The sequence below is a fragment of the Myxine glutinosa genome, chromosome 9, assembly GCF_964187855.1.
Source record: "Myxine glutinosa chromosome 9, kmMyxGlut1.1, whole genome shotgun sequence".
Lineage (NCBI taxonomy): Eukaryota > Metazoa > Chordata > Myxini > Myxiniformes > Myxinidae > Myxine > Myxine glutinosa.
Genome location: NC_136269.1, coordinates 60,828,997 through 60,856,373, shown reverse-complemented (window position 1 = coordinate 60,856,373; position 27,377 = coordinate 60,828,997). Strand labels below are relative to the sequence as shown.

At 47.2% G+C, this 27,377-nt stretch overlaps 1 protein-coding gene across 1 annotated transcript; it reads right to left on the bottom strand.

The window, feature by feature from the left end:
- Positions 1-16: 16 nt before the first annotated feature.
- On the bottom strand, positions 17-27,004 carry BBOF1 (basal body orientation factor 1). The gene is made up of 6 exons (XM_078784390.1): positions 26,691-27,004; positions 20,159-20,224; positions 17,512-17,655; positions 15,768-15,848; positions 13,750-13,820; positions 17-196 (listed from the first exon to the last, which is right to left on the bottom strand). The coding sequence occupies exons 1-6, from the start codon at positions 26,880-26,882 to the stop codon at positions 154-156; spliced, it is 597 nt and encodes a 198-aa protein (XP_078640516.1). The 5' UTR covers positions 26,883-27,004; the 3' UTR covers positions 17-153.
- Positions 27,005-27,377: the final 373 nt, after the last annotated feature.

Genomic DNA, 27,377 nt, shown 5'->3' with positions numbered 1-27,377 from the left:
GAACCATATCCTTGCAGTTAACCTCATGCTTTGCTTGTAGTTCCTGTCGCAGGGCCTCCAACTTAACTTGGTGGTCCTGATCCTGCTCGGATAGCTTACTCTGCAAGGCGTCGATGCATTCGTGCAATCGAGCAATCCCTCTGCGCAGCTGTATCACCTCACCAACTTTCTCCTGGACAATCTGGTTCTGCAACTCCTGCATAAAGGGCTTTTATTAAAGAAACTCAGTATTCTGAATGAAATAAAAGTCCAAAACTGAAGCATCCTATAAACTAAATGATTATACTGAGCAACATTTTTGTCTGTTCATAATGATGAGAACTATGAAACCACTGGAATGTCAGGCCAGCGAGGGCAAGGACAAACTTAACACTTGACACTTAAGCTTAGTTTGAAGTACACCCTGCCAGCGCTCCCGGTGGGATGGCAGGGCAACCAGAAGGGACGAGGTTCTCCTGACCACGTGGCCCTCGATCTGGGAAGCGAGAGGCGTTCCATTAGTGGACGCGCCCCTCACGCCCGACTTTTGGGCGGCCCCGGCAGGCCGTTTGTTTTGACGTTCCGTGACAGGCCCCGCACCCCCACCTCAGGGCCGACCGGGCGACCGGAATGAATCCCGGTGTCCCGATCCGAACCTTCAGAGCTGGCCGGCTGCACTTTCCGTCCCTGCGGTCCCAAATACCGGAACCACCCGAATACCACTTTATTTGACAAAATGAGGTGCGGCCTACAGCCTTAGAAAACCAACCCTATATAAGTCAATACCTCCAACGACACAGGCGCGCATTCGTGTGCTACTGAGTTATCATGTCGACCTTGAGTTGGGTTTTGCCATGTCCAAAAGGTGGAATGCTCCCGACACCATCTCCTTTTAAAATCCATTTTATTAATAATCAATAGTAATCAAATTTAATGTTTTACAACTGCTCTTTTCGAGTGGAGAATGTCATTTCATCACAAATGATCATTTAAATCAAAGAATGCTGGTACACACATTTGTAAACGTTCTACTACCAGGTTATGTAACAGGTCAAAATACAGCATTGTTTGGACAGCAAAGCAGCCTCAGAGTTGCACTATCAGAGGAAATTTTGAAACTGCACTCAACTCTGTCTCCGAACCTTCCTGCAAAAGTAAGAATCGATATTTAATGGGAAACATATTTAGTAGTTTAATCGCCAACAAAACTGTCTCTCTGACCTCATTTTTACCTCTCTATATTGCTGCACCCTCACTACTGCCTGCACTCACGACACCCTCACCACTACCTGCACCTGCTACACCCTCACCATGGTCTGCACTCACTACACCCTCATCACTGCCTGCACCCACTACACCCTCACCACTGCCTGCACTCGCTACACCCTCACCACTGCCTGCACTCGCTACACCCTCACCACGGCCTGCACCCGCTATACCCTCACCACTGCCTGCACTCGTTACACCCTCACCACGACCTGCACTCACTACACCCTCACCATGGCCTGCATTTGCTACACCCTCACCATGGCCTGCACCCACTACACCCTCACCACTGCCTGCACTCACTACACCCTCACCACTGCCTGCACTCGCTACACCCTCACCACTGCCTGCAACCGCTACACCCTCACCACTGCCTGCACTCGCTACACCCTCACCACGGCCTACACTCACTACACCCTCACCACTGTCTGAACTTGCTACACCCTCACCACTGTCTGCACTCACTACACCCTCACCACTGCCTGCACGCGCTACACCCTCACCACTGCCTGCACTCGCTACACCCTCACCACTGCCTGCACTCACGACACCATCACCATTGTCTGCACTTGCTACACCGTCACCACTGTCTGCACACACTACACCCTCACCACTGTCTGCACTTGCTACACCCTCACCACTGTCTGCACTCACTACACCCCTACATCTGCCTGCACTTGCTACACCCTCACCACTGTCTGCACTCACTACACCCTCACCACTGTCTGCACTTGCTACACCCTCACCACTGTCTGCACTCACTACACCCCTACATCTGCCTGCACTCACTACACCCTCACCACTGTCTGCACTCACTACACCCCTACATCTGCCTGCACTCACTACACCCTCACCACTGTCTGCACTCACTACACCCTTACCTCTGCCTGCATTTGCTGCACCCACAACATTGCCAATCTCCTCTGCAACCTCACTCCATAAACATAACAAACTTTTCCTTACAAATCCTTCATATTCTGATACCTGCTGTGAAGGGTCTATCCGTTCCTTCAACCTCACAAGTCACAATAACTACCTTCATGTGACCTATTTGTTTGTTAAAATGTGGATGAAGAACATAATCCAAATCGCCCTTACGGTACTTTTCGCTCGTCACATTACCATGCACAGTGACGAGTTTACATTTGTGACAGGCGGCCCCATATTAAACGGATCCGCCACCAAATGGGATGTACGCTACAATGTTCTTCAGTGTATGAGTTGTGCTAGTTGCAACCAAACCCGAGTTCTACCATCAGTCCCTTGCAGGATAAATCTGCTGCCATCAGACCAATTGACCTTCCAGCTCTAGGATGTAAAATTCCAGTGTTGACGTGCCAGCACCATGCTAAGCGGGCTACTTTTTGTTCTGGGGGAGAAGAGGACGTCTTATTGGTCTCCTGTCTTTGCAACCTGCAGCAAGAATCCGGTTCCATACAGTTCTTATGTATAACATCCACGATTCCATTCAGGGCACAACACTGTACTTGTGGCAAAGGAAATGCATCTGACCAGCCCGAGGAGCTGCATTTTCTCTATTGGAGGTCACTCTGGGTCATCCAAATTGAGGCTTGTCTTTAACCTGATAAGTTTGTTGATGTTTGTCGAACAATCTGTTGATAACAGTTCGACAGAAGTCAAGTTGATGTCCAATTTATTTTAGGACATTCAGCATTGTTAATGCCAATAATTTGCTATCTTTAGGATTCACTAAGTCTTATACGAGACATAGTAGCAGTCTGCCAATGGAAGCGCACAACAGTTCTCATTACCTTCTCCAAACCTTGATCAGGTGAAAGTTAATTTTTTTCAAATGATACCTCTGCCATGCTGTGTGTGCAACATTGCCTCGGCTTAGTGATGAATGGAAAATATAGCCTGTATGTAGGATTCTTTCATTATCCCCACACCTTTTCCAAAAAAAACCAAGGGGGAGGTGCTGTTAAAAAAACGGGGAAAATGCTTTTTCAGAAAAAATATATCAAAAACTTTTTCAAAATAAATAAATATTGTAATAGTCTGGTGACTCTGGTCTGTTTGGGGAAAAATTGTGCAGATTTGTCTACAAGCATGACATTTGGCACACTTGTAGTTTTTGACATGCTGAATTCAAATCTGCCGGGAGCCAAAGCCAATTCTCAATGGGAGCGCCATATTTGACACTTCAAAATGGCCGCCACTCAAAAACTGACTTTTCCGTTACTAGCCAACCAAAAGTCACATAATTACAATTAAAAGCACTTTTCTAGGGTTTTGGACCTCACTGATTCTAAATCTGATGTCTGTTTGACAGTAGCCTTGACAGGAAATTTTACATTTTTTTTATTTTTATGTTTGACAATTTTTTTTAATTTTCTTTTTGTTTTTTTTTTGTTTTTTTTTTTATTTTATTTCAGGTGCCTGTCGTTCTGCTGTGGGAATAGAAGAATAGAATAGAAGAATAGAGAATAGAAGTCCTAGCTGTACTGGTGGTGGATGGCAAGGATGGATGCCATCAACTGGGAGCTTTGCTGTGTCTGCCAAGAAGAAAAGGATGAACGGTTGCAGACGCCAACGGAAGAGGGCCTTGCTTCAATTGAGAAAGATCTGAATGGTTTTAAAGCCATTGGTGTCATGCCTTCTTGTTTGAAAGTGTCATGGGCTCAGCTTGATGAGGGCCAGGGCATTGCTAAGACGCTTCAGACACACAATGCCAAATATCACAAAGTTTGCAGAACCTACTGCAGTAACTCTCGCCTGAGAAGGTTCACTGAAAAAGAGGATTCTAGTGACCAAAACTCACCTAAGAAACTACGGTCCAGTTTTGCAGTGTCTTCTGCTCCTCAGAAGTCTCCTTGTTGCATAATATGTGAGGGACAGGACCAAAAGAATCTACGTAAAGTTGAAACATTTAATGTAGACACAAACTTAAAGACCTGGGCTCAGAGCACCAACAATTTCAATCTTCTGGGCAAACTGATTGCCCACGCAGCTGATGCCCACGCTGGTGACACTTACTATCATGTACAGTGTTACTTGCACCTGAGAGACTCAGCTCGTGCTGAGGATCGCAGATCATCTGCAGGTCCTCCTGCCCCTCACTTCAATTCAGTTGCCATTGCGCAAATTGTTGCTTTAGTCGAGGACTCTGACTCAGTCTTCAAACTGTCTGCTTTGCGACAGTTATATAGAACACTTGTGGAGCAACAGGGAATTCCCTGTTCTGATACCAGGGAACCACATGCCACACGGTTCAAGGAGTATCTTCTGAAGCTGCTTCCTGAGTCGACAGAGTTCTCCCAGGGCAAGGAAGTCTATATCTCTAGCATCCAGAACGTTGGAGATCTAATGGCTGAAGCCCATAAGTCCCAGATAGGTCAGGATGATGCTTTGTTGTTGATGCGAGCAGCAGTAATACTTAGGAAATGCTGTCTCCAGAGGCAAGAACCATTTACTGGTTCTTTTGCCTCTGATTCCCTGACATCTCCCATCCCTGGACAGCTGAGAAGCTTCCTCAACATCCTGCTCCAGGGCCCCTCAATATTGCGTGAACAGAGCAATGAGGAGTTGCAGGCGCAGGTACAAGGCAGGGCAAGAGTTGCAAGCGCCATTGCCCAGCAGATTATTTATAATACCTGCAGTGGTTCACATCATGCCACAAAGTCCAGCAACATCCGTCACAACAAAGAACATGAGACCCCTTTCCCTTTGTACCAGGGCCTCAAGCTGCATGGTGAGGGTAGGCGGAAGAAAGAGATCAATAATGCCAATGCCTTTGGGGTTTCTGTGTCTTACAGTTGTGTCTTGGAGATCAGGCGATCCATGGCACGAGCACACGTCAAACAGTTTGTCCAGGATGGAGTTGTGCTGCCCACAAACATCCGTAGTGGGGTCTTCGTGACCTTTGATGTAGACAACATGGATAGCAGCAACCAAGGTAACTTCTCCCATGATGAGTTCCATGGGACAGCAATCAGCGTGACAAACCACCTGTCTTGGGACAACCAAGGAGTACAGCGACCCTCTATCGAGCTGGATCCTACAGACACTACTGTACCACAACTTCCTGAATCCTACACAGTGGTTCAGCCGGCTGAATTCTCAAGCAATGATTTGCATGTACCATGTACTCCAGATCTCAATTCTCGGCCATCTCATAATCTGCTACATGGAGCCAAATTCAAGGATGAGTCCTGGATGGCACATGTGTCCACAGTGCTGAAACAGGACACATTGCCAGAAGGTGAAGTCATCACCTGGTCAGGCTACAACTCCCGACTCATGAGTGATGACTCTGTGAAGCCTAAGGCATTGATAGGGGTTCTACCTCTGTTCCCTGACAAAGCAGCCACACCTTCTATGATGAAACATGCAATGCATCCCACAATGCAAGGCACAGAGGCCCTCAACCCTGGTAAAACTCCTGTGCTTGGTGGTGACCAGCCTCTGTATGCCATCGCTAAGCAGCTGCAGTGGTCATTCCCTGACACAATGGGGGACGATAAGCTGGTCCTGATGATGGGTGCTCTACACATAGAGGCCAAAATGCACAAGATGATTGGTAAGTTGCTGCGGGACTCTGGGTGGAGCAACATTCTTACTCAGGCCCAGGTCCTCACATCTGGCCGTGCCCAGTCTGTGCTTCATGAGCATCATATAAAGCGCACTCGCTATGCTCACCAGGTCTCTGTCATGGGTCTGTATCTCCTCAGACAGAAGTCATACTCCAATTACTGCTCTGGTGTTGAGGGACCACCTGAGTCTCTAGAGATCTGGGCTCAAAGGTCCAGAACTCACAATCCCATGTTCATGTTCTGGTCTACCATCGTGGACCTGGAGCTCCTAATGTGCCGCTTCATCCTTTCTCTCCGTGAGGGAGACTTCCTGCTGTATGTGCAGGTCTGTGATGAGCTGTGCTCCTGGTTCCATGTGATGGACCACACAAACTATGCTCGTTGGCTACCAGTGCATGTGCGGGATATGGTCCAGTTGCCTGAGAAGCACCCACAGTTGTATGCTGAGTTTCTCAAGGGGAACTTTGTTGTCCAGAGGTCACCTCACAAGTTCAGCCTCATTGGCAAGGACCAATCTCATGAGCAGTCAAACCTTCAGGCCCATGGTGGTGCAGTTGGTCTGTATGAAAACCCTGAGGCCCTCACTCTTTTCATGCTAGCAGGTCCCGACTGCTCTCGATGTATCGAGGAGTTTGAGGCTGTGTTGGACACTGCAAGCTCACGCACTACCCATCACGAAGAAACAAGTGCTTTGCAGACTAAGTACAAGAAAGATGTTCTGTCATTTGTGGAGATAGCTGAACAGCTAGGTAATCCCTTTGCCAATGGCCATGAGCTTGTGGCTCTACACACACAGGAGGTCATGAAAGATGAAGTTGTTGCATCGCTTGCCCAGCTTCATAACCTTGGAAAAGATCTGCATGCCAAGTTTGTAACACAGACTCTAGACCAGGACACTTTGCCAATAACAAACACTCTCAAACGCCAAAATGTCCTCACATTTGCCAATCGCCCTGTTACCACCAAAAACGGAGGCACATCAGGCAGTGCTCAGAGAAACTCTTCCCTCATAACCAAGCTTTTCCTGTCCTTGCAGTCTTGACCTGATGCAGACATGGAAGAGTTCTTCCGGTATGAGAATCAGAGAGAACCACCTAGTCTCTCAAACCAAGGATCACTCAGGTCTGGCAAAAAGTCGGACATTCTAGAGCACCTAAAGGCACCCACTGGTCGCTCAGCTGCAGCCAAAGCAGCCACAGTTGTGGTACTTGACATGGCAGCTGTTGTTCACATGGTGCGGCCGACCGAAGCACACACATTCACTGATTATGTGTCACAGCATTTGGTGCCATTTGTGGAGTCACAGGTAACTCCAACTGTCACACGGGTAGATGCTGTCTGGGACACCTACACAGAGGACAACCTCAAAACCCTGACACACCATCGTCGTGGCTTAGGCCCATGTACCAGGATTGGGGATGGCCAGACCCGTATTCCAAAGAAGGACTGGAACACTGGGTTCCTCAAGAATACTGACAACAAGAGGGAACTGTTCCCCTTCCTGAGTGCACAGCTTGTAAAGCAGGATCTGGGTGGGAGACTTCTCCTCAGCACCAACAAGGAGAGTGTTCTCTCCAACAAACAACATGACGTGTCTGGTCTTCAGCCATGTAACCACACTGAGGCCGATACCAGGATACTGCTCCATCTTGCCCATGCAGCACAGCAGCGCCACCAGGTTGCCTTGGTGCGCACAGTCGACAGTGATGTGGTCATCCTGGCCATTCACTTCTTTTCATCACTTGGGCTGTCCCAGTTGTGGGTCTGTCTCAGCAGTGGGAAGAAGATGCGTGACATTCCTATCCACAGTCTCTCTGCCCAGCTGGGACCATCAACGTGCCCGGCACTGCCACTATTCCACGCGGTCACAGGCTGTGACACTGTGTCACACTTCCTGGGATGTGGTAAGAAGTCAGCCTGGTCAGCCTGGCAGAGCACACCAGGACCGACGGACACCCTTGTTGCCCTCACCAGTGAACCCCAAGAGCTCAGCCCACAGTCCCAGCACATGCACACTCTAGAGCGCTTTGTTGTAGTCATGTACAGCAAGGGCTGTGGTCTGGAAAGAGTCAATGAGGCTAGGCTTCGACTCTTCACAAGTGGGAAGAAGACACTAGAGGCCTTACGACCAACACAAGCTGCTCTATATCAACACATCCACAGAGCAATGCTGCAGGCCAGCTTCTTCTGGAGTCAGGCAACGTCTGTTTACCAGGACATCCCTGACTTCCATGCCTGGGGGTGGCACAAGGACAGCAGTGGTGGGTGGTTGCCCTTCTGGACAACCCTTGAGGACAGCAGCAAGGCCTGTTCCATCCTTTTGCAGTGTGGCTGTGCGAAGTCATGCACAGGGAACTGCAAGTGCTGCAGAGCTGGCGTTCGTTGCACAATTTTGTGCAAATGCGAAGGTGGATGTGTGAACAATGAGAATTCATGAATCAGTGTGACACCAGTCACAGCACGTGATATGATTGATACATTTATTGATTGATTGATTTACTATTAATATATGTAAATTAATTAATTAATATTAACATAGTGCTTAATGGTTATTAGCCTGATTTTGTTGATCAATAAAGGATACCTTGATCTCTTGGTTTTACTTGTTTTACTTCCTGATTTATGACTTTAAGTGTCAAAGTTATGCAAAATTTATTATAATATTCACCGGCGGCCATATTGGATTTTCCAATTTGGCGATCCCTGTCAAGGCTACTGTCAAACAGACATCAGATTTAGAATCAGTGAGGTCCAAAACACTAGAAAAGTGCTTTTAATTGTAATTATGTGACTTTTGGTTGGCTAGTAACAGAAAAGTCAGTTTTTGAGTGGCGGCCATTTTGAAGTGTCAAATATGGCGCTCCCATTGAGAATTGGCTTTGGCTCCCGACAGATTTGAATTCAGCAGGTCACAAACTACAAGTGTGCCAAGTTTCATGCTTGTAGACAAATTTGCACAATCCCCCCTTAAAATCCCCCTAACAGACCAGACTATAATTGGCCCCATCTGGTCCATCCGTCACGCTATCTCCTCCTAAACGGTTGTGCAGAAATTCACCAAACTTGGTAGTTATGATTACCACATGGTAAGAAGGTGCAAGATCAGTGTCATTTTAACCCCACCCCTTATTTTACCTTTAATCCCACCTTTGGGTGGGGTTAAAGGTAAAATACCAAAAATGCAATTATGGGTACATTCTAAAATTCAACTTTGTACTTGCCATCAACATTGGGGTATGCATCGAAATACGTAACGATTGTTTGGATTTGAACCCCAGTTCATGCCCCATGGGTGGTGACTTCACGAGGGTAAAAATGGTAAAAATAAATTAACTCAAAATTTCATATTGCATCATTCCTAGTGGAACTTTTGCTATCTTTCAACTCTGCTTTAAGTGGGAAGCGTGGGGATTGCGTTGGCGCACCATCGATCAGAGCATAAACGCTCTCGTTTATGCTTCAAACTTGATTAAAACTTGATTACATTTTTCTTTTTTGCAAGCAATATGATTTTGAGGCATCCTTAACCCTCTTCCTTCCATGTGTATATTATATTACCTTAAAATCGATTACTGTCAAGAACCAAATGATTCAAGAGGGGACAGCCAGATTAACGTTCTCTCCAAAGGATTCTGTGTTCTACCATAACAAACCCTGCACACATAATATGTAGCTGTCCCATATCTTCCTACTTTTTATGCTATATTTTTTTTCAAGAATCACCAATACGAGTACAAGTTAGCTTGCACCTTCTCCTGAATCAGAGCCGTGTTCTCATTTTGGAGCTTTTTCATTTTCTTCTTGAAAAGGTCTGCTTCCTTAAGGTGCAGGTCTGCTTCCTTAAACTTAGCATTCAGGTTGGCCAGCAAGGATGAAACCTCATTCGTTCATATATTGCCCAAAGCCTTTGCAAAATTTAAACCACATCTTTCCTACCCCCAATTCCATCCTCACCGCCTCATCCCCTGACCATGAGAGACCTGGAATCCAAATCACCTCTAAATGTGATCTGGTGGATTCATTCAAACAAACCTGAGATCTGGTGGATTCATTCAAACAAACCTTGGCATTAACACTCTCACATTTACTCTTGCAACATGAAAGCAAATTAAATTATTGGATTGAAATTGTTGCAGTTAATTGCCTTATATTTTGTTGCCTGTCCATCGACTGAGCAAGGACGATGGAATCGAATAAAATATTTCCACCATTTTCCCTTGCACCAGTTTCACAGCTTCATTCAACCTCCTTTCTACCCCTTCTCGTTCTTAACTGTGCAGTGCTGAAACACTCGGTAATCCCTTTGGCCAACTCATTTCTGCAGTAAATATCTTTCATTTTGTCAGCTTTCCTCATACTCAAGCATTCAAACCCAGACGACGGAACTGGGAAGTTATCCAAATGTAGTGGAGGCAAGTCCAATTCTTATTTTTGTGACATCTTTCCAGTCCGCACCTTCTCCTGTTATCCAAATGCAAAGTTATCCAAATGAAGTGGAGGCAAGTCCAATTCTTCGTTTTGTGACATATTTCCAGTCCTTTTTCAAAAATAATTTTTAAAATAATTATATTAATTTAATTATATTTTAAAATGTTAATTTAATAACAATTATTTTAAACAATTTTTACAACAAGAGAGCACAGATTTTTCCACTTGTTCCAATTATTTGTCTCTAACTTGAATCTTTACCTGTTCTTGTTTTCCAATTGCCATGATTTTTGTCTTGTCTGTGTTTATCTTCCATTCAGGTTTTCTGCTTTTCCCAGTTGACCATTTCAGTTATTCTCTGTAAATCCCCATAAAGGTCATTGCTGCGAGGAAAATATCGACTGAAAATGTTATCTTATTTATTGCTCTCCCAAATAGGAAAACTCATCTCGTTTTATCTTTCAATATTAGTCATTACTGATTCTAGTACCAAGTTGAAATAAACTGGATATAGTGTGCACCCATGTTTTATTCCAAGTCATTCTGAAACATTCTGTCAGTTTCTTGTTTATTCTCTCACTACACTCATTGACTTGTAAATGTTTTCTACCAGCTTGATCTTGATCATTTCATTGGGGATGCCATACATTCTCAAAACTGCCAGGTGATATAAAATTCCAGTTAAAATCTATGAAGTGATGAACTGATAATCACAGGAATGGTTGTGTTCCATATCATTTTCAGAGATCTGCAATTGGGAATAGCTCATTATTGTACATCAGCCTGGTTTAGGTTCAGTCCGTTCTTCTACAAGTGCCGCCTCTGCATAGCTCATTCTATGTGACGTCTGAGTGAATGCTTTTCACAGCACACTCGGTAAGTTGATTCCTCTGTAGTTACTGCACTTACTTATCGCTTCTTGCAATTCCCTTGGCATTTTCGTGTTTCTAGATATTGTTGAATAATTTATACATTCCCTTTGCCATGTGCTCATCACCTGCTTGCAGTAGCAATGCGCTTGTTTGTCACTTCCAGGCACCATTTTGTTTTCAAGCTTTCAATTGAGGTCTTTACTTTTTCCAAGTTTCTGCATTGCATTTTCCCTCCCTGGTTTATATGAGAAAGCTTCTCCAGGACCACCTCCAGGATTGACCACCTCCAGGTTCTGGAGTCCTTCTCCAGGACTCCAGGACATTTGAAGTTCCTTTGTCTGCAGAGTTTGAGAGGGACCCAAGTCTTGCCCCATTGACCGTGTCACATGTTCGTTGTGCGCTGGTCAAGGCGATGCGGAAGGACCACGCAATTTGTTGTGATGTGACATGCATGCACACACACATATATACATGTGGCTGTCTTGGATTGTGGATATGGGGGCTCAGGGAGAAGCTGTACACGGGGATATGTCTCATAGTCGATCTGGCTGTCTTGTGCGCACAGAATTATGTTGGCATTCACTTTTGGGAAAAGAGTTTCAGAGTCCTCAAAAGGCCATTCAAAAAGTTATCGGAATACGATGGTTGAGAATATGTAAACATGTTCTCAAACATGTTGGGGTAAAAATGAATAATTGTCATCTCTGGACCAATCAGAGACAGCTGTGGCTAAAAGCTTGCTGGTTAAAAGCATCATGTGACCTAGTCGAGCCAGGCCAAAGGAAAGCCAGGCCTGGTTGTTTGTATAAAGTTGGCTGCGAGCCATTTCACAGTTTCTGGGCAAAACTGCTTCTCTGTGCTGAGCTGGCAAAAACATGTTTTATCTGTGGTTTGACCTTGTGCAAAGTGAAGCCAAGGGTCCGTTACGTCAGCTTTTGTTCTTATCTTATTCTCCAGTTTACACTTTCACCTTCCTTTTGTAGTAAAATAATTTGTATATATATTTGATGCAGTTTGAGTAGAATTTAGAGATCTGCTTGCCTGAGGACAAACTTTTCTCTCTGTACGTACGAAATAAATAATCCTTTGTCTATCAAGTTTTGTCTGTCAGATTTTGATAAAGGTGAACAGACTTCCACATTCATCACCTGCTTGCATTAGCTCTGCGCTTATATTGTCACTTTCAGGCGCCATTTTGTTTTCAAGCTTTCAATTGAGGTCTCTACTTTTTCCAAGTTTCTGCATTGCGTTTTCTCTCCCTGGTTTATATGAGGAAGCTTCTCCAGGACCACCTCCAGGATTGACTGTTTTGTAGATTGTACAGCTATTAAAAATATTCCATCCATTATCACTTATTTGGTACCCTTGCCTCTCACCACCAGCATCTTCAACTCAAATTTAAAATACCGTTACTATTATTTTAGAAAACCTTAAAGGTTATTATTTGCAATGAAATGGTACCAAAATAATGGATCTGAAGAGAATGCCGTGGTTAAGCCAACATTCGTAAATTTTGTGGGTTAAGTGACAAGAACAAGCCGATTCGATTTTGGTTCAGGTCTGGATTCAGATCAGGCCTATCAGTGGATACAAAATGTAAACTGTTCAACCTCCGGAGATATGCGCTCCACAGAGTGCCGTTCTCGGTCGTTCTGTTTCGCCAAGTGTCGCTCTTTGAGTGATTTCTTGTCTGTCTGTTTGTTTGTCACACAACTTTTGCCCACAGTTTTGAAGCAATCGTTCTGAATTGTTTTGTGCATATAGGTGACTGGCCAAGAACAGAAACATGTATTTCCGGATCCTGGAACCTTTTTAGCTAATTCTTCACCATTGAGATAGGGCCAAAAACAATATATGAAAAAGTTATTGACGGATTTGAACGAAACTTGGTGGACAGTTTGGTTAGATGACAAGAACAAGCAGATTAGATTTTGGTTAAGGTCCGGATCCAGATCCAGCCTATCATTGGTATACAAAACGTAAGCTGTTCAGCCTGGTGGAGGCATGTGCTTTTCTGAGTGGTGTTCTAGTTTTCATATTCAGATATGAAAAATAGAAGTTCATACATGAAATTAAATGGCATCACCAGACTTGGTGGCAATGTGAGTAGAGCATCTAATCTGATCCTGGTAGGGTGGTGGTTTGATTTTTTTTCCCTGGCTAAGTCATATCAAAGACTTTAAAGTTCTGCTTCCTCGCTTGAGGATCAGCATTTAGAATTTTAGAGTATAGAGCACAGACAAACCACGTGGGTGGCATCTCATTTTGGGTAGGTGAGAGGTGTGGGGGGTGGGGGGAAGGCTGTTGATGCAGAAAGGAAACTGATATCACAATATGGTGCTACCAACTCCCAGAATGTTCCAGATAGTTACGTCATTTGTCCAATGGTTACGAACAGTGTTTGTCTGTTGTCAATCCAGCATTGTCTAATGTCTCTTTCTGCATGTAACAGCTCCTCTCTGAGCCTTAGAACCCGTAAAACGAAATAAAATCACAAGTAAAATAGTTGTGACAATTATGAGACCTCAGATGACCTGCACTATGAAGCCGGGTTGTGATTATTCATGTCGTCCCTCCAGCCCTCCCCCCACTCCATAGGGTTAAAAACAACAACAAGAACAACAAAAATTTCATTTCAGTTTCCAACTTACAGCAAAGCTTCCTGATGTGCTTCCTCTGCTAAATGTTCAATTTTCCGTCTTGCTTCTCGCTCAAGATGGAACTATGAACAAGGGACCATAAATGAAAGAAAAAAGGATTAAAGGTGGATACCTGATAGTCAGTCTGATCATTACTGTATTAGTATGCTCAAAACTCCTAGTAAACAGATGTAACTTGTTAATTTCCTCCAGAAACCCTCCATAGGATGGTGCATAATCAGCAGACATCCAGATTGAAGATAGCATCTTGCAACACGCAGTGAAAGTGCAGCGATGGCGGAACGCGCTGCATGCCTCAACATGGTTATACGTACAACTTATGAGGATCAAATAAGTTATAACAAACATTTCGTGGAAAATAATTTTTTTGTGACTTTTAATTTTCCTACATCATTCTTCTTTTCTTCCTTGCACCATTAGGTGCAGAGGACTGCTTGGCCAGGCCACTGGGGGTTACAACCTGGACGGGTCACCACTCAGATGCAGGACATTCAACTGCAAATGAAATTTGTTCCGGTGCCAGCAATAGCTCCCATTTTCTTCGTGAAGGACCTAAGCATCCAACCTAAACCCTGTTAGCTTTACCTATAGCTGCCTGGCACTGTGCTGTCTGCTTACCCACCATATCAATTACCACCCCCAAATCCTTCTCCTGTGTGAGAGCTCCAAGATTGCCCCTCACATTATGTAATCCCTTTTTCATTACTCTTACCCATCCCCAGAACCTTACATTTCTTTATATTAAACTGCATCTGACAATCGTTTGCCCAATCCATTTAGTCCAAGAGCTACTTCTGGTAGGACCTTTTGTTAAGGAGTTAGTTGACCCCAAAGCACAGACAATGTCTGATTGCATATTACTTTAGGGTTGGCATGGGGAACTTCTGCCCACAGGCCAATGTGTTTTGATCCGGCCCACTTCGTGATATTTTGTTCAGTATTTTACATAGTTTTATGTAGGAAGTGCTGTCCGGATAACTTAGAGGTAGGTATACTTGCCTCTGAGATGTATAGCCTGGTTTTGTATCTCGACCCAGCTATAAACATGCATGGCAATTCATCAAAATATGCTCTGTCCCTGGAATGGATGTTAAGCTAATTGTCCCATTTTGGAGCATTAGTTGGTGGATGTTAAAGACCCCATGGTGTAGGAGGATAAATTATAGTCCAAGGGGGTGGTTTCAACACTGTACAGGAATTTAGTGAGGCCTCGTCTGGATTATTGTGTGCAGTTTTGGTCATCACATCTCAGGAAGGACACAGCTGCCATAGAGAGGATCCAGCATAGAACGACCACATCAATTCCACGGCTAGCTAAATCCTCAGCTATAAGGAGTGGCCGAAGGGGACTCGGCTTTACCCACTACAAAATAGGCACTTACGAGGAGACCTGATTGAGATGCTTAAGATAATGAATGGTATCGACAAAATAAGTGCAGAAAAGTTTTGCAGAAGAATAAAGAGTGATAGGACCAGGGGTTATGGCTTGAGAGTGAAGAAGAGGATATAGTTAGAACGACTTTAAGGCAAGGGCCTTTCACTCGGATTGCCGTTAATGCATGGAATGGTCTCCTTGAGGGAGTAGTGGCAGCTTAAATGGTAGAAGAGTTCAAACCAGAATTAGACAGATACATAGAAGCATTGGTGATAGAGGGGTGCACAGACATTAGCATAAATGTGCAGGTATGATAGGCCTGATGGCATTCCCCTGCGTCAAACTTCCTTGTATTAGGTGTACCGGAAAGTAATGTCGTTTTTTAAGCTATGTATTCCTCTTTGAAAAACGACATTATTTTCTGCTACACTCTTTACTACTTCGTTTTATATTTGTCAATGGTGGCTATTCAAGAACAACTTTTTATCAGCTTTTTCCAAATAATCCTTCACTCCTACAAATGCTCCCCTTCATGAAAAGTCCAAAACAGTTGACTTTAAACAATTTCTTAAACCAAGCTTAAAGGTCACAATAATTTAAATCAGAATTGAATTTTCATTTAAAAAGAGGATACCTTTTCTTTAAAAAATCTGTCTTCCACTGCTTTCAGGTTATCGTTATGTTCATTGTTGACCTGAATCAATGTCTGCTTGATCTAAAAAAAGGATAGGAAATTTTATAGCAAAGTGTAATATATAGTTAATACCGTACGAGCACCAGTCAATAAGTAACCTTAAAATGGCGAGATAAATTCGAGAATGTGTAGTTGTAGATGACATATGTTATATCCATGGGTAAGAGTCATGTTTTGCCTGTTTTTTGCTCTGGCAACATTGAGCGTATGACGTCAGCAGAGCAGTTCCAAGATGGCGGCTCCCTTAGAGGCATGCACCAGGGAGGAGCAACGTCTGTCATCCGTTTCTTGGGAAGTGAGGGTATGAATCCCAGTGAAATCGATCGCAGAATGAAGATGCAATATTGTGATGCATGTTTATCGCTGCATCAGGTGTACGACTGGGACAGGAAGTTCAAAATTGGAGTGTCCAGTGTGGCAGACGCTGCTCGCTCGGGCCGGCCTCACACAGCCGACACACCAGAAATGGTTGCAGGAGTTGAGCGCGTGCTAAGGGAAAACCGTCAAATTACACTGGATGAAGTGGTCTCCAAATTGAACATTAGCAATGGTTCAGCACACCATATCATTCACAACATGCTGGGGTTCCGCAAAGTGTCGGCAAGGTTGGTGCCCAGACAACGCGCACCCAAACTGAAATAACGGCGAGTGGACGCATGTGAAGAACTTCTGCGACGTTACAAAACAGAAAGCGACGCTTTCTTACAGCGCGTAGTGACTGGGGATGAAAGCTGGGTCCACAACTTTCAGTCAGAAACGAAGAGGGCAAGCAAAGAGTGGTGCCATTCAACTTCACCGAAGCCCAAAAAATTCAGCACACAGCCGTCCACTGGAAAAGTGATGCTGACGCTCTTCTGGGATAGCCGAGGCCCACTTGTAGAGGATTACATGCCCAGAGGGACGACAGTCACCAGTGCATCATACTGCAACCTCCTTAAAAATAATCTGAAACCAGCAATCAGATCAAAACGTCGTGGACTACTCACTACCGGTGTTTTGCTGCAGCATGACAATGTTCACTCAGCCTGTCATCCTTCCGAGGTCGGCAAATTGAGTACCAGTTCACTGGTAATTCCCTGTTTGTTGTTAAAGGCGGCAAAAAGGGTTGGCGGCAGGAAGGGCATCCGGCCGTAAAACATTGCTTCAAAAAAGGGGATAAAAAAAAAAAACAACAACCACGGTGCTCGAAAAGGCCAACCCCCGCTTTGCGGGGAAAAATGGCCTCTAAAGGTGGTTTATGACAATGCTCGGCCCCATACTACCCGCGCTACAGCTGCAACAATTGAGGACCTGCATTTGAGTATCTTCCTCATCCACCATACTCGCCAGACCTCGACCCTTCGGATTACCACATATTTAGGCCACATAAAGAGGCGCTTGGTAGAACCACTATCCGATCCGACGAAGAGGTCCAAGAGGCGGTGCACGAATGGCTACACAAGCAGCCAAAATATTTTTTTCTACAGGAATCCAGGCCTTAGTAAAGTGCTAGAAAAAATGCATTGAGCACAATGGAGATTATGTTGAAAAATAACAGTTGTTACACACGTACATGCAATAAACAAGTTGTGAAAAATATTTTAAGGTTTCTTATTGACTGTCCCTCATATAAACAATATATTCTTGAAATGCTGTCCATTTATGGGTTAAATAAAAAACATGAAATGTGTTTTTTTTTCACCACCTCTTCCAGCTCCTTCTCCAGTTGCAATCCCTTGCACCAAAGGTCATGCTTTGTTGCAAGGTCCGTCTGCTTGATCTGCAGATCGTTGTTGCATCTCTCAAGCTCCTCTTCTAAAGCCATTACCTTGTGATCATAATGCTTTCTCTGTGTTAAAGGCACAAGGAAAATCATTCATCGAAAGTCCATTTGCAAAAAGGTGTCCCGTTTACATTACACAATTGTAAATAAGCTATTGCTTTGCACATCTTGTTTATTCCAAAAATATAAAATGCTCATGTCTGAAAATGGATCATTGCATCATGTTCCTCCATAGTTTGACCATGTTCAGACAAATTGCTTTTGCTGCACACAAGGTTTAGCACCTGCGTGTTGTTGATAGACAAAAGTTTCTTGGTTAGGAGGTACCCATGCCACATAGACACGCTGCCTTCCCAACTACACTTATTAGCCCATCTTCTGCTGCAATCACGTGTGTGTGTGTGTGTGTGTGTGTGTGTGTGTGTGTGTGTGTGTGTGTGTGTGTGTGTGTGTGTGTGTGTGTGTGTGTGTGTGTGTGTGTGTGTTTGTGTGTGTAGATCTGAATTCTGGACATGATTGATCATTAAAATTTACAAAGAGAAACCTAAATAAGTTAATCGTAGAAAACACAATTATATCATCAAAATTATATTTGATAACAAAGGGGTGGAAATGATCAATATAGAGAAAATACTTCAACAGAAGGAAGTGTGTGTTGCTAGGAAATGGCAGCATGCAAAAAACTGTTATAGGTGACAGTTAGAACATTCAAAATACAGTTTGATCCAGAGGTAGGTGGTGTGGTCATGCTGGCTGGTAGATATGGTTTATTTAAGGTAAGATGTGCATGATTTAATGTATCATCATATTATGGAGTAGGTAAGGAAAGTTATAAATATATGATAATACATTAAATCCCCTAGTGAATAAAGTTGGAATAAGTGATGTTGCATTGATGAGTTGACTGACTGCCTGGACGCAACTGAGGTTGTGGATCTATTGATGTACCATCTATTGATGTGGATCCATGATCGAGGTTGTGGATCCGCCGTTTGGGGAGGTCCTGGGCTGAAAGGATCGAAACCTCGAGGAAGAACGGTGCCCAGTTGATGATCCGTGCAGTCCGGAAACTAGTCAATTGCTTACAGGTTAAGGTTCTTGCTTCAGGTAAGGGAACTATGTTTTGAGGTTTACAATTTAAATAAAGTTGAATATGGGATGTTGTGAAGTTAACATCATTTACAGTAATCCTTTAAATTATTTATATTTAAGTTTAGCAACAACCAATACTGTACAATTAATTAAATGCATTTTTAAATAAGAATTGAATAAGAGAAATAAGAATTGAAAATCATATGATATAGAATTGTGAGGAACAAAAAAAAAAAAAACAAGTGTGTGTGTGTGTGTGTGTGTGTGTGTGCATGTGTTTGTGTGTGTGTGTCCGTCCAGGCTGTAACTTTTTACCATTTGAGTTTTGTCATCAAACTTTCACCAACGCTTTTTATGAGAATATGGAGAAGGCAAATTAATAATTTGTCAAAAGGTCAAAGGTCAGCATCACATAAAATCATCAATTTTCATCGGATTGAGCTGAAATCAAAAAAAATTGCATATTGGGTCACTGAATTGGTTTACCAATCAAAATCTACAAGTGGATTGTTTCTTTAGATCAAAAACTCAAAGGTCAGGGTTGCGTAAAATCACCAATTTTCACCCGATTGACCTGAAATTTAAAGAATTTAGATATCGGGTCACTGAATTGGTTCACCAATCAAAAGGTAGGAGTTGATTGTTTTTTTGATAGATTTTTTAGTTCTTTTACTCCTCCTGGGCAGGGTTCTCCTCTGGGCATCCTGCCCACAGGGCAGGCCCCAATAAAAATAAATGTACATTGGCACTTCCGGCTCCACAGCACACTGTGCTACCATTTCTGACACACACTGGTCAGACAGATCGTGATGGCCATGTAGCACACTTGCAACACATGTATGTACCACTGTCTTGGGAAGTCCTCGCCTAGCCCCACCCATATACCAGAGGTGTTTACACATGAAAACTTAAACTGTCTACCCTGTCTATAGATTACATATGCTGTCTCCCCAGCATCACGTGTAACAAACGAAACGACTTACTATGACCACAGTCGAGTTATGGACATCACCAACCCCATCCACATAACAATATAATATCTCAATTTCATTTTATTGTCTCATCATCATTTCGTATGCGGCCTGTGGCTGCTGGTTGCATCATTGCTAGAAGCGCGGCTGCTCCGCTGATGCATTGCCCCTGTTACCAGTAAGCTGGTACTCATTTTTCTGACCTCAGAAGGATGATATGCTGAATCAACCCACCTGGTGTTATTTAACGGGGAACAGGGGCTCAAACTCAAGTCCCTAAGATCTTAAGCTCAGCCACCTTAACCGTTAAACCAACACCAGGCTTTATTGTTTCATGGAACCTACTATCAAGACATAGATTATAATCTAATCAAATTGGTCTTTTTAATTTAATCAAAAACATCTTTAATCAAAAAGTTTTCTTCAAAAATATTTTTTCAGATTCGTGTCAAAATCATTTTTATAAAATGTGTTGTTTTATTATCATGTGCTTTTTCATTGGTCACCAGCTTTGCCTGTCCGTTGAAAGAGTCTTCCTTCAGTTGTCTAATCTCCTCATGCAGCTTCTTGCTCTGTATTTGTAAGGAGGGTTGGGGTAGAAATGTGTAAAAACATTCATACTTCTTTTATTATATGATAGTAATGCACTTGTGGGTGAATCGTTCTAAAATTAATATTAGTTATCTTTTCACACATCCTTTAAGAATTTTTTGAGGGATACAGAATTGAGGCTCGTGGAAGAGCTACAACACTGAATAGATCAGTACATAACACTGATCTTCTTCGGGGAGGGGAGGGAGGTGGGGACAGCACGAAAAGAGCCACTGGTGCAAAACCAGAAAGGAGTGGTAGAAGACGGAACAGAGAGGCCACCGACCTGTCTGCGATGAAAAAGTGATGGACATCGCAGGAGATTCCAATAATCTTGAAGCCCTTTCTCTCCAGGCCGTGAAGCTTTGCAAGGTGTGATGCAGGGGCGCTAGCCCAGAGGGAATAGCTGTACTCCACCAAGCTGCAAGTGAAGGCCTTGTTGGTGGATAGGAGTTCAGATGTCAAGGAAGGACTTTGTACAACGAAGGATGCCGAGTCGGTGGCTGGCTTTGGAGGCCAACTTTGAAATGTGTTTTTTCCCAAAAAAAGATCATGGCTGATAGTGAGACCCAGGAGTTTGAATGACTAAACTTCCTCGAGAGGATTGTTAAGAAAGTAGATGTGAAGGTTTGCCAGACTGTCCTTTCGGGGAGAGGTAAAGAGAAAGTGAGATTTGTCAGGATTGAAAGACATATTCCAAGTGGTTTACCAACTTGTGATTTTCTCAAGGTCTGAAGAGAGGGAATAGGCTGCAGCCTGCCTGTCTGAAGGATGAGGGATGTCATGACAGAGGGTGGAGTCATCAGCAAATAGATAAAGGGGATTTTTCCAGAGAGTCTGAGAGATCATTTATGTAGATCAGGAATAGGACTGGGCACAAAACATTGCCTTGAGGCACTCCAGCTTTGACAAGGAGAGGAGATGAAAGGATTCTGTTGAGCGCCACACGTTGGCTATAAGAGTATTAAGGACAGAATTAACTTGACCCCTTCACAGAAAGTTTTCATCGTAGTATGGCAGATATGGTGCAGGAATTGGCCTTTGATGATACAAGCATGGCATTTGGCACACAGTCAGAGTATGTCCTAAGAAAGATATTTGGCTATAGGGCCATCGCAGATTTGTCCTTTTTTGAAAAATGGCCGCCATTGTTGTCACAGGACAAATCTGTGATGGCCCTATAGCCAAATATCTTCCTTAGGGCATACTCTAACTGTGTGCCAACTCTCGTGCTTGTATCATCAAAGGCACAATTCTCCAAAATATTTCACCTATCTGCCATACTAAAAATTGGGCGCCATTTTTATTGGACACATCTGTGATGACTCTAATAGTCAGAATATTTAACTGTGTACCAAATACCATGCTTGTATGATTCAAACAACAGTTTATACAAATTAATATACCATATACCATATACCTTTTTTTTTTTTTTATACCATATTAAAGCGCGGCGTTACGCGCGCTGCTTGTGAGCAAGGAGGAAGCGGACAAGCGGTAACATATAAACGTCTTTATTGTAAGACTACACTGTAACACTGAAATGCTCCGGGCTGGTCGCCCGGTGTATATCATGAGGCCACGCCTACCCCTCGGGCGTGGCCACCACCCACTTGGTGCGTGGAATGATGTCACCACGCCAGTGGGCTTTTGTGTCCGCCACACGCGCCCCCCCAGAATTCCCGCGCACCTGGAGGGCCAGTTTGCGGGGCAGACGAATGACCCGGCCGAAGCGCCCCCTGGCGATCGGCGGCGTCCGGGGTGCAGGGATGCCAGGTGGGATGCCCCTGGCTGCCCCTGGGATGGGTGCAGGACCGGGGGGCGGCGTGGCGGCGGGGCTGGGCGGTGCCGGGGGTCCGCCCGCAGGAGGGCGGCCCCGACGTGGGGGTCGGGCCACTGGCGGTGGATGGTCCACATCGAGGTGGGCCGGCTTGAGGCGGTCTACCGAAACGCGGTCAGGAGTACCGCCGATGTCCAGGGTGAAGTGCTTCGCCCCGGTCTCCAGCACGCGGAAAGGCCCGTCGTACGGGGGCCTCAGTGGTGTCCGATGGGCATCGTGGCGGACGAAGACGTACTCCACCGTGCGAAGCCCCGGGGCGACGTGCGTCGGTGGGTGCCCGTGGCATGCCGTTGGCACCGGGGCGAACCTCTGGGCGGTCTCTTGCAGAGCGGAGCGCTGCTGTGCCGCAGACCATCGTGCTGTGGAGTCGGGGAGGAACTCGCCCTGCACCCGCAGCGGTTGCCCGAAGACCAACTCCGCCGCGGATGCGCGCAGGTCCTCCTTGGGCGCTGTCCGGAGGCCCAGCAGGACCCAGGGGAGCCTGTCGACCCAGCCGCCGTCACGGAGGGTGGCCCGGAGCGCGGCCTTCAATGAGCGGTGAAATCGCTCACACAGGCCGTTAGCCTGGGGGTGGTAGGCCGTGGTTCGGTGCAGCCGGACCCCGAGCCCCTGCGCAACCGCCCCCCAGAGCTCCGAGGTGAACTGGGGGCCGCGGTCAGATGAGATGTCTGAGGGGGCGCCGAACCGGGCGACCCAGGTGGCGATGAAAGCCTGCGCGACATCGGCCGCCGTTGTCGACGCCAAGGGCACGGCCTCCGGCCACCGGGTGGTGCGGTCCACCATGGTGAGGACGTAGGTGAAACCCCGCGAGGGGGGCAGAGGTCCCACCAGGTCCACGTGGACGTGGTCAAACCGGCGTTCCGGCACCGTGAACGGGGCCAACGGGGCCTGGGTGTGCCGGTGCACCTTGGCGCGCTGGCACGCGAGGCACGTCCTGGCCCAGCCGCGGACGGCCTTCCGGAGGCCATGCCAGACGAACTTGTCGGCGATCAGCCTTTGGGAGGCCCTCGCGCCCGGGTGGGACAGGCCGTGGATGGCGTCAAACACCTGGCGCTGCCAGCCCGCGGGCACGATGGGGCGAGGACGCCCGAGGGAGACGTCGCACAAGAGGGCCACGCCCGCGCCGTCGAACGGCACCTCGGTGACGCGGAGGCCCGTGACGGCGGTCCGCAAGGCCTGGACGTCGGGGTCAGCGGCCTGGTCTGCTGCCATCCGGGCATAGTCGATGCCGAGGTGGACTGCGTGGGCGACGGCCCGGGAAAGGCAATCCGCCACCGGGTTGTCCTTCCCCGCGACGTGCTGGATGTCCGTCGTGTACTCGGACACGGCCGAGAGGTGACGCTGCTGCCGGGCCGACCACGGCTCGGTGACCTTGCCCATCGCGAAGATCAGCGGCTTGTGGTCGACGAAGGCAGTGAACGCCCGGCCCTCGAGCAGATGGCGGAAGTGCCTGACCGCCAAGTGAAGTCCGAGCAACTCGCGGTCGAAGGTACTGTAACGGCGTTCGGGCGGGCGAAGCTGCCGGCTAAAGAACGCCAGCGGTTGCCAAGCTCCACGCACCCATTGCTCGTGCACCGCGCCCACCGCGTAGTCCGAGGCATCGGTGGTGAGGGCGATCGGTGCCTCGGGCGCCGGGTGCGCGAGCATGGTGGCGTTAGCCAAGGCGAGCTTCGCGCCCGTGAATGCCGTGTCCATCTGCTCAGTCCAGGTAACGTCGCCTTTGCCCGGCTTACCTCGGAGAGCTTCGTGCAGGGGGCGCAGGAGCTGGGCGATACGGGGCAGGAACCGATTGTAAAAGTTCACCATGCCCAGGAACTCCTGCAGCCCTCTGATCGTGCGGGGGCGCGGAAACCCCTTCACCGCCTCCACCTTGGCCGGCAGGGGGACGGCTCCGTGCCTGGTGACACGGTGCCCCAGAAAATCGATTGTGGCGGCGCCGAACCGGCACTTTGCGGGGTTCACAATCAGGCCATGCTGGCCCAGGCGTTCGAAGAGCGTGCGGAGGTGGCGTAGGTGCTCTTCGCGGGACGCGCTGGCGACGAGGATATCGTCCAGGTAGACGTAGACAAAATCCAAGTCGCGCAGGACGCTGTCCATCAGTCGCTGGAACGCCTGAGCCGCATTCTTCAGACCGAAGGGCATGCGCAGGAACTCGAAGAGTCCGAATGGCGTGATGACCGCCGTCTTCGGGACGTCCTCCGGCCTGACGGGGACCTGATGGTAGCCGCGTATGAGGTCCACCTTCGAGAAGAAGGACCTGCCCGCCAAACGGGCGGAAAAGTCCTGAATGTGGGGGACGGGGTAGCGGTCGGGAGTCGTGGCGTCATTGAGACGGCGATAGTCCCCGCACGGCCGCCATCCCCCGCCGGGCTTCGGAACGATGTGCAGCGGCGACGCCCAAGCGCTCTCTGAGCGCCGAACGATGCCGAGTCGCTCCAGGGTAGCGAACGCCGCTTTTGCCACCGCCAGCTTCGTCGGCTCGAGGCGGCGTGCCCGGGCATAGACCGGTGGCCCGACGGTGGGGATGTGATGGGCCACCCCGTGCTTGACGGCCCCCGCCGAGAAGGTGGGCCGCGTGAGGGCCGGGAAGCCGGCGAGGAGGCGGGTGAATGCGTCCGCTGCCGGAAGCGTACAGACCAACGTGGCCGGAACCGAATCGTTCGGCAAGCCGCTTGGTAAGCCGCTCGTTGAGCTGGGCAACGCACAAGCGAGCGAGCTGAACGTCTCGGCCTGGACAAGACGTCTGCGCTTGACGTCGACCAGGAGCCCATTAGCGCACAGGAAGTCCGCGCCAAGCAGTGCCATGGGCACGTCGGCGGTGACGAACGTCCATCGGAAAACCTGGCCTCCAAACCGCAGAGAGAGGCAGCGTTTTCCGTACGTACGGATGGGCGTCCCGTTCGCGGCAAGCAGCGCGGGGCCCCCACCCGCGGCGTGCTTGTCTGACGTGCCGGCGGGAATGACACTCACCTGCGCTCCCATGTCGCACAGGTAACGGCGCCCGGAGAAGGTGTCCGTTATGAACAGCAGGCTGCTCGAACGGCCGGCGCTCATCGCCACTATTGAGCGCCGGCCCGGGTGTTTCCCGACCCGTTGAAGGAGCACGGCGGATGACACTGCCGAGCTTCGTGGCCGAACTTGGCGTGGAACCAGCACCAGGTGGTGGAGCTGGAGGAGCGCGGCTGGCTCCGCCAGGCCGGTGGAGTTGGCGGGTTTCCCCGCGGTGGCGGTTTTCGCTGCGGCGGTGGGCGGGGCGTGGCGGCGTTCACCAGGTGCGTCTCAGCATGCTGCTGAACATCAGCGCGCTGTAGAAGCTGATGCTGTGGAACATGCTGCTGAACATCAGCGTCGAGGGCCGTGACGGCCACGCCGACGCTCGCCCGCGTGTCCGAAGCGGCGAAGTACCTGTCCGCCTTGGCGGCCAATGCTCGGGGTTCCGTTAGCTCGGTCCCGGCCAACGCGAGGCGAACCTGCGCTGGAAGTTGGCGCCGGAAAAGCGCCCGGAATAGCGAACCGGGGGCTTCGTCGCCCAACAGTGACAGCATATGGTCCATTCGGACCGACGGGCGCATCTCACCGAGCTCGGGGAGATCCAGGAGGCGGTCGGCCCGTGCATCGTCCGAGAGGCCGAACGTGGCTAGGAGTAGCCGCTTGAGTGCCTCGTACTTGTGGCCGTCCGGTGGGTGGCGAAGGACGGACACAACTCGAGCGGCCGTGCCGGGCCCGAGGGAGGCGACGACATGGCAGTAGCGCAGGTCGTCGTTGGTGAGGCGCCGAAGCTGAAATTGGGCTTCGGCTTGAACGAACCAGACTTCGGCCTGGGCCTCCCAAAATTCGGGAAGTTTAATCGCCATTGCCTTGTCGTTGGCCATTGCAATGGCGTCGTGTTCGGAAGGATCGCTACGGCAGATCCAACGTCGAGGGTCACCAGTAAAGCGCGGCGTTACGCGCGCTGCTTGTGAGCAAGGAGGAAGCGGACAAGCGGTAACATATAAACGTCTTTATTGTAAGACTACAGTGTAACACTGAAATGCTCCGGGCTGGTCGCCCGGTGTATATCATGAGGCCACGCCTACCCCTCGGGCGTGGCCACCGCCCACCTGGTGCGTGGAATGATGTCACCACGCCAGTGGGCTTTTGTGTCCGCCACAATATACCATATACCATAATATACCATATAAATGGCGGCCATTTTAAAAGCATTGTTGTCACAGGACAAATATATGATAACCCTATAGTTAGGGGTCTAATTATGTGCCAAATGTCGAGCTTGTATGACCACAACAAGTTTATACACAGTAATGTACCAAATATATGTAAAATAACAAGCAATGGAGGCCATTTTTAAAAAATGGCCGCCATTGTTGTCACAGGATAAATCTGCAATGGCCCTACAGCCAAATATCTTCCTTAGGGCATACTCTAACTGTGTGCCAACACTCGTGCTTGTATAATCAAAGTCACAATTCTCCCAAATATTTCACCTATCTGCCGTACTATCGGGGTTTGAATGTTTCATTATGTTCTTGCTACCAAAAAGTATTCGTTATGTATTTGTAAGGCTGCAGTGACGAGTCTTATTAGTACAAAATACATTGTCTCCTTACCAAACGACCATTCTCTTTATCCTTCTGCATCATAAGATTCATGATGCTAACACGTTCACGTTCCACATCCTTCTTTTGCTGCTGCAGCTCTTCATTGGCTGCCCCTAGGCTGTGAATTGCCTGCCAGAGTGTAGTTCGTGATTGTTCAGTTTCCTGCAGTCGCATTTCCCACACTGCAGTGTTTATTTGCATCTTTTCTTCTGCCGTCTCTGTATGAAGTGTGATTGTAGTCTTCTTCTTCCTCTTCTTCGTGTCATTATCATCCCTGTTCAAAAGACACAAATAGCATACAACCAGTGAATTTCTGTGCACCACATTTGTGTGATTATTACTTTGGGTGTAATAGTTACAAATAATCAAAATGCAAGTACAACGGCAAGAGTGACTCCATCAACAAGATCAACATTATCATTTTTCTTTGGTGTAGATGGGAATTAAGCTCAGAGTAAAATGAACTTGTTAACATGGGCAAAACATGGCTGATGTTGAGGTCTGAACACGTTGTTAAATATTCCACACAGGTTTAAATCTTACATCATATATATATAATATTATATATATATATACAGTCACGTGAAAAAGTAAGTACACCCCATGTAAAGTTTTGACTTTTTCAACATATTTCAACATACAGCTATTTGATCTTCATTTCAACAATATTGACAGATAAAGGTGACATAATATAAC